The sequence below is a fragment of the Rhagoletis zephyria genome, unplaced genomic scaffold (assembly GCF_001687245.7).
Source record: "Rhagoletis zephyria isolate East Lansing unplaced genomic scaffold, Rhagoletis_zephyria_1.1 Rzeph_scaffold_01036, whole genome shotgun sequence".
Taxonomy (NCBI): Eukaryota; Metazoa; Arthropoda; class Insecta; order Diptera; family Tephritidae; genus Rhagoletis; species Rhagoletis zephyria.
In genome coordinates, this window is record NW_016158120.1 from 58,367 (window position 1) to 73,650 (window position 15,284).

At 35.3% G+C, this 15,284-nt stretch overlaps 2 protein-coding genes across 2 annotated transcripts in view; one reads left to right on the top strand and one right to left on the bottom strand.

Moving 5' to 3' along the window:
* The window catches only part of LOC108362569 (putative uncharacterized protein DDB_G0277255), a gene marked incomplete at its 3' end in the record, with an annotated part of 51,713 nt that extends 41,041 nt beyond the window's left edge, over positions 1-10,672 (bottom strand). Inside the window, exons 1-2 of the mRNA XM_017615597.1 lie at positions 10,580-10,672; positions 10,445-10,519 (exon numbers count right to left, since the gene is read on the bottom strand). The remainder of the gene's footprint in view (positions 1-10,444; positions 10,520-10,579) is intronic.
* Positions 10,673-11,483: 811 nt separating this feature from the next.
* LOC108362570 (uncharacterized protein K02A2.6-like) lies at positions 11,484-14,369 on the top strand. The gene has a single exon (XM_017615598.1). The coding sequence runs from the start codon at positions 11,484-11,486 to the stop codon at positions 14,367-14,369; it is 2,886 nt and encodes a 961-aa protein (XP_017471087.1).
* Positions 14,370-15,284: the final 915 nt, after the last annotated feature.

Genomic DNA, 15,284 nt, shown 5'->3' on the forward strand with positions numbered 1-15,284 from the left:
CCTGGAGTTAACGTCGTGCGAGCCCCAGAGTGGGCTCCAGGAGTTAAAATCGCCAGTCAATATAATTGGCGTACTTATTGGTGTCAAAAATTTAAGCAGTTCTCTGGATGAGAAACTTTGTTGTGGCGGTATATAGCTATTGAGCACAGTCACTTTAGGGTTAAGGCGTATCTCAATCCCCAGTGTGCATATGGTAGAGTTAATATTTAAAGCTTCATGTGGGATATGTTTTTTGATTAGGATACCAATGCCTTGTTTAGCACTTAGGTTCGTATCTAAGTTACAAAAATACCCAGTGAAGTTGTTCGGGCAGAAAAAATTACGTGTATTGAAAGGAAAGTGTGTTTCTTGTATACATATTACGTCGGGATTTTGTTCTTTTATAATTAGTAGTAGTTCGTGGTAATTATTGTTGTAGCCGTTCATATTCCATTGTAGTATAGAGATACACATGGGAGGGAGAAGGGCGTTATAAGTTGTTTTTTCCTAAGCAAGAGAGTTCCCCATTGGAGAATGCCGCAGAAAGAGATGCGCAATCGTTGTCATTAAGTTCTTCTGTAGGAGAGATTGATATTGGTGGGTTTAGAGAGACGAGGTGTGTATTGTTATCTTTATTGTGATCATTGGTTTGCGATATTATTGATATTGAGTGTGGTGGATATATTGTGGTGGAAAGAGAGCTGATAAACTCATCTACGATGTGTTGCTGCGTAACAGGTGTTTTTTGTTGAGTGAAATTTTGAGAGTTTGGTATGTTCGGTGTTATTGAGAAGGGAGAAATTGGGTTCGTAGTTGTTGTGGGTACTAGTTTAGTTTTGTTTTGTGTGTTTGCTTGGCTTTGAGTTTGCTGTTTTTGTGTGTCAGCTGCAATAAAGGAGTAGCTGGCGGTATCAATGGGCTTTGGGGCATTCGCTCTAAAGATTGCTTTTGCTTCACGCAAAGTACATTTTTTTGTTGTTTTGATTTGTAGGATTTCTTTTTGTTGTACAAATTTTGGGCATTGCCTTGATGAGGCGGGGTGCTCTTGTGAGCAGTTGACACATTTAGTTTGTGTGCAGACGTCGGGGACGTGGGGAGGGAGACCACAATTGACGCATGTGGGATTGTTTCTGCAATGTTTTGCAGTGTGCCCTAAATACTGGCATGATTTGCATCTCATTGGATTGGGAAAATATGGACGAATTTTCGCAGAATACCACGAAAAATGAAGAAACTACGATATTTGAAAATTAGTATGCGAAGTCGAATTTAAATAAAAAAGAGTACTATTATGAAATTTTTGGAAAACGAGCGTGACCTCTCCCACTTATGACGAAAAGCTGTACCTCAGTAGCCGCTTCACCAATGCTTCCCAAACTCGGTAGGGCCTCTCTTAAAAATCTTTAAAATCGGGCGATAACCACGCCAACCTCTCTTATAACGGTAATTGACTGAAACACGAAAACTGCGATAAATCAGTAACTAATGAAGGACATCGACTCAAAATCGATAATTACAATAACCACTTAGCACAAAATTTGATTATTATACATTTTTGGATAATGGTCGAGGCGCCGCCATCTTATGACCACAAATGTGTACAGTCGCCGTCAAAAGAAAGTGTGCAAGATGGTTTTATTACATTCCTAGCTTTATTTAAGTTTTTATTAGCTGATAATTTGTTTGTTAATTATTTTTTTATATTATTGTGATTTCGCACAAAGTTTTTCCTTTCCTATGATATTTTACCACAAGTTCGCGAATATCGATTTACGTTTGTGTTTTCATTGTGGTTTAAAACTGATCACGAATAAGCATACACTTCAAATGATTCATTCAAGCTGCCTTTCAAAAACAAACACAATAGCAGGCGACGTTGTAACGGTTACTTTCGGTGTCCGTTATCTTAGAAGTACTTGAACCCAATTTGTACACTTTCATTCGACGCCAAGTGTATGAAGAACTATATATTTTCTGTTCATAACTTTTGTTTTTGTAAGAATTTTGTTTTTTTCCATAGATTTTCAAAAAATGTGAAATGTTACATTTTATCATCTAACAAAAACTTAAATAAAACTAGCAATGTAATAAAACAATTTTGTACACTTTATTTTGACATCGACTGTATCTCGGTAACTGGTTCCTCAATTTCTCCCAAACTCGGTGCACTAAATAAACTATATAAACTAAACTATAAACCATTTTTATTTATTATGGTATAAAACTATTTTGCAGTCATTAACCAACAAATAAAAAACATCAACTTAAGCAATGCTGCTATACGAAATAAAATTATTAGAGGCAAATTTAAAATTTCAAAAGCTAGTAGGAAAAATAAAGTCTGAAAAAGTAAAATTAAAGTAAAGTAAAGTAAATATGTGTCTTTATTTAATATGTTTCCAATTCGAATTTCTTATTATGTATTAACTGGCATGGTTCATTAAATTCTATATTATAGACATCACTACAATAGTTAAGAAATTATGCCTATTTAATTACAAAAATTAAAGAATTTTAGCTCAGAGCAAGTTTTTGCCACGAAAAACTACGTTCATCTGAACGGGCTGGAGATTTACAGTGGCCCAAACTGGGATGCGACATTTGGACAAGTTTTGGTTATTTTTCTTTAGTTGTTTTTAAATTTTATTATTTTTGTATGAAAGCAAAGCTGATTGCTTAACAAACACCATATAAATCCAAGTATCAGACTTTGTGCAAAAATTATGAAAATTCTGCAAAATTTCACCAAATTTTAAACTTTTTAATCAGCATCATTAGAAAAAATGTTATGCGGTTTTGTTGGCCATTAAATTTTAGTATAAAATTCAAAAATGAAGTAGCTAAGGCTTACCGTTGATTTTTGGCAATTTTTTTATCGAATACATATATCTGTACCGTTCAATTAAAGATACTTTAAAAGGTTTGACTTTGAATTAAAAAATAACCAGTTTATCTTGAAAATGTTTATATTTTTATTAAGTTTCTATGAAAAGTGCATCTTGAACTAAAGCTATGGCTAGCTAAATTTTAAAATATTGTTTGAGATCCCATGAAAAGGGCCTATATCGGTTTGAGCTACTTTAATTGTACAGCATAGATATGCAAATAAAAAAATCCATTTCGTTATTTATATAAAAAAATATCAGAAATAAGTCTTTTTTTTTGTTATCAAAAAAAGTTTAAAAAATATTTATTTTCGTTGATCATCAAAGAAATACCATTGTAGTTCTCAAGAAAAATCACGAGAAATATTTTTCATTATTTCTGATGCTAGCAAAATAACTTTGCGGCTGCTATCATTTTCTTGAAAAAATAAATATATAATATATATATCCATATTTAAGACTACGTTGCTTGTGAAAAAAAAATAAGAACATTTTTGTAAACAAGGAGATATGGCAACTCATATATCATTGTGAACATGTCATTGCGGCAACAAGAAATATTTGCAAAGTGACCAAGTTTCTCTATTAAATTCTTTGCGAACAGTGAAAATCTCCATGTATGTCCATTTCAATTGGGAAAGGCGGAAATATCTTAATCTTAAGTAAGTCAAATTTGGAGTAAAATTTAAGCTCAAGTTCGGTTGCCTACGAAGTACTACATAAGGTTTTATACAAAGGCCAAATGCTTTATGTACGCAGAGCAATCTAGGCGAAATAGAAAGCCTCGAGCATCTGCTCTTCAAGTACCCAACTTATTATTCCTTTAGGGACTACTACCTAGGACCACTTCAAAAGAGTTTGAAAGCAATCCAATGCATATGTTGTTAACTGTTTGCGATTCAGAGCCAACATATTAGATGAATAAATTGTGAAAACTAATGTAATTTTCTCAAATACTTTCTTAAGTACTTTCACTTTAAGTATATTTTTTAATAATTATGTAATTCGCAAACATGTAAACTCAAACGTAACCATAAGAAAGCCTACTAAAAACATAGTTTATAAGCAGGGTTAAATAAAATGAATGAATGAATGATACCAAAAAAAAATTATACCCTTTTTTTAAATCAAAAAATATTTAGAGGTCGCTCAAAGCGCTCAAAGTTTTCCATGTACATATTTCATATGGGGTGAAAACAAGTTTTCGTAAAAATGGTATATAATTCTTAAATCAATATTTGTTGATAGGAAAGCGTTGCTTCTCTTTAAGATACTGCCAATAATAATACCCAATTGATCATTTTACGATTTCTAATAATAGCAATTTTTTATGGGTCCCCCATTGCATTGTTTTGAAGGTTTTAGGGGTCCTATAAGAAATAGTTAATAGTATAAAGAGGTTAAATAAACGATTGGGTAAAAAGGTCCGAAAGAGAAACCAAGTTCTTCCTTACCATTTCTACGAAACCATGTTTTTCTCCATATAAAATTCATGGAAAACTTTGAGTGCTTTGAGCGACCCCTAAATATTTTTTGATTTCCATATAAAACGAATTTTTTCATTAAAGTACAATCCTAGAGGGTGAGAGCATTGAAATTCCGACTTTAATTTTATTTGGACTACCCCAATGTACATACATACATATATATTAATTGCATTTTTACGAATACTAATTCAACTGTTTTGATATATTAATCAATTTATTGTTATTGCAAATAATGTTTAAATTTATTTAATTTTTAGCAATAGTCTAAAAATAATAAAAAAGTTAATAAAATCGTGAGCTACTTTTTGAGTGCATTTGAGTGAAAAGGTACATTTCTATTGTCAAATTAGGTACAATTTGAAATTTGGATTTTCCATCCCTGGTTGTTACCGCACACAAACACAGTACAATTTATCAAATTATCCAACTTTTTTAGTGTGACTTTATACACGGCAAACTTACCAAAAGTTACCAAATGAAAAAAAAAGTTGCCAAGTTACCAAGCACTCGAAAAGTTACCTATTATGGTCACAACCTAGCAAAAAACACGATTACCACAGAAACGGAAGTGGAAACGGGCTAGGCGATGGGAATCGCTTACCCTTTCGCTTCAAGAAGGCATTATTTTAACATGGGCATGTCATTGGCCGTAAGCCCTTACTCGCAGCATTACATTCGAACGAAGGGAGAACGCATGGATAAACAGAGTCCAGAGAAGCGAACAATACCTTACAGAGAAACTAATGTAGAATGCCTAGATAAGTGCATAGTTATTTGTATTAAATTGAAAACAGAAAATACAGATTGTCTTAAAAGATTAAAATCTTTATAAACCAGTTTTTATACATACATATGTATGTATTTAGGTATTTAGATTTTACTTAAAAATCGATATGTACATACATACATGCATATTTAATTAACCTTAAAACTGTACTTCCTCGCTCTTGTACTTCACTTCCAGGGTAGCCAACTCGTGGGGAATCGGGGAATGGACCGTTTTTGTGGGGAATTCCCCGATTTGTGGGGAATTTCAATTTGCGTGTGGAATGGACCGTTTTTGTGGGGAATTTCAGCTCGTACAATTCTAGTATAATAAAGTTTAAAATGGCCAAAAATTATATTATTAATGGCCAAAAAAAAAAATTATTATATTTCACATAACGAATAAACATAATTTATTTTTTTATGGTAGAAAACCGCAAAAACTTCGGCAAAAAAATTCTATAATGAAAAAATCTTTCTAGAAAATCGAAGTAACAAGCTCGAAATTTTTAGGAAAGTTATTTGATTTTTTTTTCAAATATTGCACAAAGTTTGAAACTTGGATTTATACGTTATTTGTTAAACTATGTTTTTATAAAAAAAACTCAAATGAAATAACAAAACAAAAGGAATGTAACTGGCGCGACTTAAGTTTTTTCGACAACTGTATGTATTTAAATATTATATAAACATTTTTTTATTTTTACTTGTTAATAACTTTATAAAGATTTGCTTTGGTTTATGAATACTTTTAAAAATAAAATTAACAGAAAGAAACAGAACAGAAATTTTTTTTTTTTTTTTTTGTAACAAAGCTATATTTATGGGTGGGGAATTTGACGAAATTTGGGACAAAATCGGGAATTTCATTGTCGAAATCGGGGAATTATCAGAAATGAGTTGGCTACCCTGTTCACTTCATTGACTGACTTCAACATCGCTGCAAATTTAACAAAGCGAAACATGATTTTTATGTGAGACAAATTTCCACAGAAAGTAACGGTAGAAAAAGAATTTTTGGATACTCATTCTATTTTTTCAGCTGACTACAATGTAGCATTCTACTTCGTATTTCCCGAAATGAAGCAAAGAAGCGAAATAAAAAAAAATATTGTAGAACATTCTACTTTGGATTTCCTGAAATGAAGCAAAGAAGTGAAACAAATATAATATTGTAGGACATTCTACTTTGCATTCCCCGAAATGAAGCAAAGAAGCGAATAAAAAAAAAATATTATAGGACATTCTACTTTGCATTACCGGCAATGCCTAAACGATGCGAACAAATTCGAAGGCATTATAACGCTATGCCTTCTATAACACGTAACCACTAAAAACGATTACCGATTTTTTGCTGGGAAGCGACCAAATGTAGCAACCGTGATGGCAATGTCGCAATTTTGTCGCAGGAGAGTTCCCATACAAAAGTACTCAGCTAATCAGAAAATCTCGACTACTTCATGCCAGGGATGGAATTTAAAAATTTCAAAATGTGCCGAATGGTCTTCAAAAATAGTGTCGAAAAGAAGATAAAAGGGCCACAAAATTAAAACTTCTTTCTTTTAAGGTCTTTTAAGAACAATATATTTTTAAAAATACTAGTTATAAAATACACTGAGGTAATATTATAATTATTAATTAACCAAATTATTACAGCAAATGACTTTGATGAAGGATTCCTTAGACATATGTATATACATAAATTCATCGTAAAATAACACAGCATTCTAATTACGAAGGGGAAATACACCGGAATATATTTATTCTGACGTGTTTACACATATATGTATGTACTTATATGCGAAATAATGGCAGTGAGACATCTTGACCAGTTTTACCAGTTGATTAATTTCACAGGTCCACAAAAAAAAAAAATCGATGATAGGTTCCTTTGACCAAACCTAGTCTGTTATATGTTTTTGGGGTCGCTGAACACGAATCTGAAGTCCGTTTTACTCCATCACGTCTGGATTTTTTTCTAACCTCATAAAACATCTCGGATTTTATGTGACAGAGAAAATTTAACAAACACCATATATGTATGTATGTTCACAAATCGATATTTCACACTTTGTACGAAAATTAAAAAAAAAGAGCGGGTTCTCTTAACAACAAACTTTTAATTCAGAATTTTTAGAAAGATTCCAAGTTTACGGTTTTACGCATTTTTTCGATGTAAAGCATAATATAATAAGGGTATTCGTTTAAACGTGTAAAAGCCTAATAAACCTCTTAAACTGCGTAAATTTACCAACGCGTAAAAATTTGGCAGCAACTTGTATGAAAATTCTTTTACACATATTATGCACCAATTTTAGCAACCCTTCCAAACGACCAGCTGATGTTTATTATTGTGAAATTTAAAATGAAAGAGGTAAGAATGAAACTTAGAACCTAATATTTGTTTAATTGCTAAATTTTTTATATTTTCAGGAATCTAAGCCAAAGCAAAAGGGCCTTCGATTGAAACCGTTCCATCGCTGGACAGATTCGCAGACCCTGCAGCTGCTGCAAGCAGTTTCCGATGTGGTAAGGGAAAATCCAGAATCATTTGAGGTAAGCATTTTAGATAGAGAAAAATGTTGGTGTATTCAACAAAAATTAACATATATCTTCCAGAAACCGACGGCTCAAAGGTTTTATGAGAAATTGCAGCACAATACATCGGCACTTCAATCTGTCCCTTGGTTAGCGATGAAAAGTAAAATGAGATACCTAAAGGCATCGTACGTTGCCCCTGCAGGCTGGAAAAATAAAACTAATGGCTAATGGTGACGAATCTAGCATATCAATATATATCAGCAAAACTTGTCCCAACTTTAACTTACTTGAAGAAATCTTCGGGCAACACGGAAATGTAAATCCCACAGTAATTTTTGAAATCACTCAAAATATTGAAGTACTTGCCGATTCCCCTTCTGCTGATAGTTCATTAAATAATACCACCGAGTGCTACGAGTTATGTTCCTTCGAGTCTGAGGATTCAGTTGATCCAGTATTGCCTAATAGCAGCCATTGCAGTGCTGCGGTTACTTCTACACCTCTGAGCTCAGCTAGTTTTAGAAGTTCAATAAAAAAACAACCAAAAAGAAAAGGTGAAGCCCCCTTTGATAAATTACTTCTCATTCAGGAGAAAAGGTTGGAACTAGAAGTTACGAAAATAGAATTAGAAAAAGCAAAGGAAAAGAATGAGGTGGAGTTGAAAAAATTGAACTGAAAAATCAAATGGAAATGACAAGAATTGAGACTGAATCAAAAAGAGAATCCAAGCTGGAAATTGAAAAGCTGAAACTTGCAAGCGAGGAAAGAATCAAAATGTTTGAAATAGAGCTAAAACTCAAATCAAAGTAATTTTGTATGAATATAATTTTGGAGTTTGCATACATACACTAGGCGACAAACGAAAGTGTGCACCTTGTTGTAATATAATATTCACAATAACTTTCATGTAAAATTTTCGCATTAATTGTTTATGAAAATATAGTTCATTCTATAATATAAACCATAGAAATCAAAGTTTCCCACTTTATATAAAGTTAGCAAAAATTCAAAAACTTTCATACAAATTTTCAACTTTTTATTCAGAATTTCTAGAAATTTTCAAGTATGCAGTTTGATTTCCAGTTCAATGATAGTAAACAAAGTGCAAGTCTCAAGTCGCTAAAGATTACCGTTGATTTTGTAGAATTTTTCCCCGAGGGTGTTGCGCGTTTCGTCCATATAAAAATAGTTTTTGATCATGCGTTCTATGGAAGAAAACGGGCAACACCCTCCATACAAAAAAAATCTAAAAAGTCAACCGTAATCTTTAGCGACTTGAGACTTGCACTTTGTTTACTAGAATTGCGTACTGGAGAATTTTCTAGAAATTCTGAATAAAAAGTTGAAAATTTGTATGAAAGTTTTTTGAATTTTTGCTAGCTTTATATAAAGTGTGAAACTTTGATTTATATGGTTTATATTATAGAATAAACTATATTTTCAAAAACAATTAATGCGAAAATTGTTCACGAAAATTATTGGGAATATTATATTAGAACAAAGTGCACACTTTCATTTGTCGCCTAGTGTATGTAGCTGGGCACAGTGTAAATGAATGTACCTGTACATAAATACATAAATTAATTTTTTAGATATACTTTGCATGTGTTTTAAGAATTTACTATTAAGTTTCCATTAGAGATAACAATGTGAGGCGCTTAGATACACCTTCAATTGTAGGTAAGTTTTGGTCTCCAGGTTCGTCGCCCTCACGATAGTCACTCACGCTATCTTCGTCGACATCAATATTATGGTCGTTTTCTATTATAAGAATATTGTGCAATATCGCACAATCCAGTATCCACCTGAACGCAAACTTCACAGAATTGTCACCCTTTATTTGAATTTTAAGTTCTTTCAAGCTATTAAAACGCTGTTTCAGTAAACCAAAGCAGTGCTCAATTCTGATTCGGTAGTTGCTGAAAGTTCTTTTGAACAGATTTCGTTGGTTCAAGGTGCCTTCCGTTGCGTTTGTTCTAAAAGGAGTAATGACGCTCGCAGTCAATTTATACGCACTGTCACCAGCCAACCACTCTGATCCTGTAAGCATTTCAGTGGCTTTTGTAGATAGCTCGCAATTGTTATATATTCTGGCGTCGTGAACACTACCGGGTAGGGCTGTGCGATTATTCGATTACTCGACCAAGGTGGTTAATCAGTTTTCCGGTTAATCAATTGCTCGATTAATCAAGATTTTGATTACTCAAAACGATGATTAATCGAGTTACTTGATCAATTAATCAAAAAAATTAATTTTGCTCGTTAAATGAGTTTGCTTTGAAAAATGCTTATTTTCTTTTTTACATTCTGTACATGAAAAAATTATTTTTTTGAAAACAGAAACGTTGTTTTCAAAGTATCAAGGAACTTCAACTTCTTTATATGTAAACAGTACTTTGAAATGTTGATTACTCATTTTACTCATAATGTTGATTAATCATAAAGCAAATTACTCATATATTTTTGTTTTTGGTTAATCAAAATCTTGGTTACTCGAGTAATTGATCTTTTGAGTAATCATAATTTTCAATTAATCGAATAACTGAGTTATTTACTTTATGATTAATTAAAATTTTGAATAATCAATTAATCGCACAGCCCTACTACCGGGATATCCCAACACCATATGACGAATTAGTAATTTATGGTCACAACCATATATATTCTTGCGAGAAAAATATGCTTCACAATCTTCACTGGGTTTTTCTGCCAATTTTATTTCAGTTCCATCTACGTAACCAACGCAATGTGGTGACTCACTAAGTGTTTCGACAACCAAAGCTCTACCTTCTATAGGGTCCGGCCAATGCAGAAAGTTGTTTTTCTTATAAGAATTGCATCAAAGACTCTGTTGGTCATGACCTAAAAATAAAATTTAAATTTAGTTTAAATATAAATTGAAGCCGATACAAAAATAGTTACTTGTATTACTCCACCATCGCTAATACCAAACAAACTTGCAATTTTGGTAATTGTTGCTCCTTCTCCACATAAACCAAGTCGGTACAGCTGTAGAGATCTGGACATGGATGTGTGAGCGATAGTCGATTAATGTATCGAGTAAGAATCGAGGAATTGACGTGTACTAGCTGAACTGTGCGGTTGTGAATTTATTAGCTCCTGTTTGTGAATTTGTACACATTACTTATTAGTTTAAATACATATAATCACCACTAGAAATATCTGTATCATTTGGGGTATCGCATAACAGGTGAGTTATTACAGTGGCGACGAGGATGGGATCGAGACACCAAAAATAAAAGATTGGCAAATTTGAGTAACGGCAGTTGCTACCATTTTCTTTGGTGTCTTCGAACGAGTATATATATATATACATATATATACTCGGTGAACTCAGGCTATTGATAACGAATAAATGCTGAATTCCTGATATTGCGTTAGTGTGTGATACATTGGGTTGCGTAATTAAGGAAAAGCAACTGGAACTTGACGTAGTTTGAGATTTCAGATCTCGCAAGACGGACGAATTGAATTTCGCCTATACCGAGTTCAAATCAGAGGTGACGAATTGAATTTCGCTACGAGTTAAATCTCGTCTGCAGAAAGAACAAGTAAGAGGGGACGAATTAAATTTCGCTACAGCAATTTGGAATCGAAGGTGACGAGTTAAATCTCGCCTGCAACAAGAAAAGCTAAAGGTGACAAATTAAATTTTGGCAACGATACGAGTGCAACCACAATAACACGAATTGGGTAAAACTCACAAACACAGGTATATTGAAGTTGCGCATTCAATTGAGCATATGAAAGCAAAATATTTACTTAAACAAATTTCAGATTAATTTTGAACGTACATTTATGCAAAATGACCGAAATTCGTCCATTTCTGTGCGATAATATCGACAAAGCACTGATACGTTCAGAATGGGAAAAATGGTACAGGTCCTTCTCTTTATACCTTCGATCAGAAGACATAAACGACGAAGTAAAGAAAAAGAATAAACTGCTACACCTGGGCGGACCACAGTTGCAAGAAGTTGCATTTAATATCCCAGGTGCATTGGTTGAACCCGACGAAAAGACTGATGTCTTTAAAGTGTTAGTAGATAGACTGAACGACTATTTCTCCCCAAAGCGCAACTCCACTTTTGAGAGACACCTTTTTCGGAACCTGTCCCCTATTGAGGGCGAAAATTTTAGCAAATATTTGTTGCGTCTCAGACATCAAGTGTCAAAGTGCGAGTTTGGCAATACTAAGTCGGAAATTACCGAAATTTGCATAAAAGACAAAATTATCGACTCATGGGCTCCCGTTGAATTGAAAAGAAAATTGTTAGAAAAAGAGCAAAGCCTTGAAGAGATAGTCGAGTCATCTCAGATCTACGAACAATCGGGATCCATGTCTACTAAACCGAGTGAAGAGAAAATTAACAGGATTTCAACCAAAACACCTGGAAGAAAACATGACGACGACGAGTGTAGTAGATGTGGTCATAAAGGCCATGGAGCAAAAGACTCGAAGTGTCCAGCAAGATTCATGAAATGTAACAAATGTGGTTTGGTGGGACATTTTGCGAGGAAATGTCAGACTAAAAAGCGAAAGTTCACCAGAAGCGAACACAGTTCCCCGAAAAAACTAAAATCAGAATCACTTAAAGTGCGCAACGTTGAGGATGATAGCGACCAGGAAGAAGAGGCGCGAGAGTTTAAATGTTTCAAAATTTTAAATGATGGGTCCAATGACGAAAACCTGAAGTGTAACGTGGGGGGCTGTGTCATACCAATGATCATTGACTCAGGCACACGACTTAACTTGTTGAGCGAAAACGATTGGGAATTGTTGAAAAGTAACGCAGCGGTCGTATGGAATGAACGTAAAGACTCATCCACTCAGTTCAGAACATATGCATCGAACCAATCTTTAAATGTTTTGCGTGTATTTGACGCACCGATAGGAATTAACAATACCGAAAGAATTGCTACTTTTTACGTGATTGAAAATGGATGTCAATCACTATTGGGGCGCGACACGGGAGCGCAATTAGGAGTCCTGAAACTAGGAGTGAACGTAAACCGAGTGGATGTAGTAGAACTATTTCCCAAGATGCTGGGCGTAAAAATTAAACTTTCTATAAACCCAAAAATCAAGCCGATACAACAGGCAATGCGACGAGTCCCTATAGCATTAGAGAAGCAGGTCGAAGATAAAATAAATCAGATGCTGGTGCAGGATATTATAGAGCCGGTTTCAGGGGCCACGTCGTGGATATCACCAATAGTGATTGTTTTCAAAGAGGGAGGCGAAATGAGGCTATGCATAGACATGCGTCGAGCAAATCAAGCTGTGTTGCGAGAGAACTATCCGCTACCGACCTTTGATACGTTCGTGACGAAGTTGAGAGGAGCCAAACTATTCTCAAGGATTGACCTCAAATGGGCATACCACCAACTGGAATTGGATGAGTCCAGCCGTCACATCACTACTTTTATTTCTCACAAAGGCCTTTTCCGGTACAAGAGGCTGATGTTTGGAATAAACTCAGCTCCTGAAATTTTCCAGCGTGTGATTGAAAAGCTTTTATGCTCCTGCAAAAACGCACTAAACTATATTGATGACATCATCATATTCGGGAAAACAGAGCAAGAACACGATGAGGCTGTCAAAAGAGTGCTTGAGGTATTCAAAAGCAATGGTCTGCTACTAAACGAAACGAAATGTGTGTGGAAGGTACGACAACTCAAATTTCTAGGTCATGTACTATCAGATGAAGGAATTGCTCCCGATCCAAATAAAATCACGACGATCAGAGAATTCCGAGCGCCACAATCGAAGGAAGAAGTGAGAAGCTTCTTAGGACTAGTAACCTACGTAGGGAAATTCATACCCGATCTCGCTAACACCACTGAACCGCTAAGAAGTTTGTTGAAACTGAACTGTAAATTTGTGTGGGAGAAACCCCAAGAAGAAGCATTTAATAAACTTAAACACGCGCTTTCAGAAATACCCAATCTTGCTTATTTTAACCCTCAGAAAAGAACGCGAGTCATAGCTGACGCAAGTCCCGTAGCTTTAGGTGCGGTACTATTGCAGATCGATCGTTCGGGTGAGACGCAAATCATATCGTTCGCTAGTAAGAGTTTGTCAGACACGGAGAAGCGGTACTCTCAAACGGAAAAGGAAAGTCTTGCACTAGTATGGGCAGTGGAAAGGTACTACTACTACCTAATGGGGCTGGAGTTCGAACTAGTAACCGACCATAAGCCGCTGGAGACAATTTTCAAACCGACGTCCAAACCACCTGCCAGGATAGAAAGGTGGCTCCTTAGGCTGCAGCCGTTCAAATTCAAGGTGATATATCGCGCTGGCAAGGAGAATATCGCTGACTCCGTGTCAAGACTATGCAAAATTGAAAAGGGAAACACTTTCGATAATGATCACAACTATAACATTTTTCATATAATCGAGAGCGCCACACCTTCAGCTATGGGAATATGCGAGATTGCGACGGAAAGTATCAAGGATCAGGAACTGGTAGATGCCATATCGTTTGTTAAGAATGACTTATGGTCGGTCAACAAAGCTAATGTTTATTACCCATTCCGACACGAATTAGCAGCGGTAGGCGACATATTGCTCCGAGGAACTCGAATCGTCATCCCAAAAACTCTACGGGAGAAAACATTACAGCTGGCCCACGAAGGACACCCGGGAGAATCGGCCATGAAACGGAGACTACGTTCCAAAGTGTAGTGGCCACTAGTAAATAGAGATGCGGAATCGTGTGTAAAAAAATGCATCAGTTGTTTATTGGTATCTCATCCAAACAAACCAGCACCAATGCAGAGGTACTCATTCCCGAATGGGCCCTGGCAATGTGTTGCCACGGATCTTTTGGGTCCGCTCCTAAATGACGAATACGTGTTGATGTTAATCGATTATTATTCTCGATATGAAGAGGTCAAGTTTACAAAGAGAATTACCTCTGGAGTCATAATTGAGATTTTGCAAGAGATATTCAGCCGTTTGGGCATACCAAATTCGTTAAGAGCGGACAACGGCAGAGAATTTGTAATCTCAGAGTTTAAGAGTTTCTGTAAAACCCACAACATAGAACTAATCACGACACCACCATATTGACCACAGGCCAATGGAGAAGTAGAGAACATGAACCGGTCGCTGGTAAAACGTTTGATAATAGCACATAACAACAAGCGCGACTACAAAAAGGAAATCCAGAACTTGACGCTAATGTACAACGTTACACCCCACGGTACAACAGGGTCTTCACCATCCGAACTTATGTTTAATCGCGTCATCAGAGATAAGATCCCGGGTATACAGGACATATCGGAAGATATGATGGGTTCGGCGGCTAGAGATCTGGACATGATCAACAAATGGAAAGGGAAAGAGAAGGCTGATACGAAGCGTGGTGCGAAGGAACCTGATATTGAAGTGGGGGATAAAGTCCTTTTGCGTAATGTTGTATTCGCGCACAAACTCACGCCAACCTTTGATCCAACCGAGTATCAAGTAAAAGAAGTAGATGGACATGAGGTGACAGTTTCCGCAAACGGAAAGACCTTCAGGAGAAACATAAGCCATATCAAAAAGTTGCCGGTTATCAATAACGCTACAAATACAGCAGAACGACAACACCCCGGA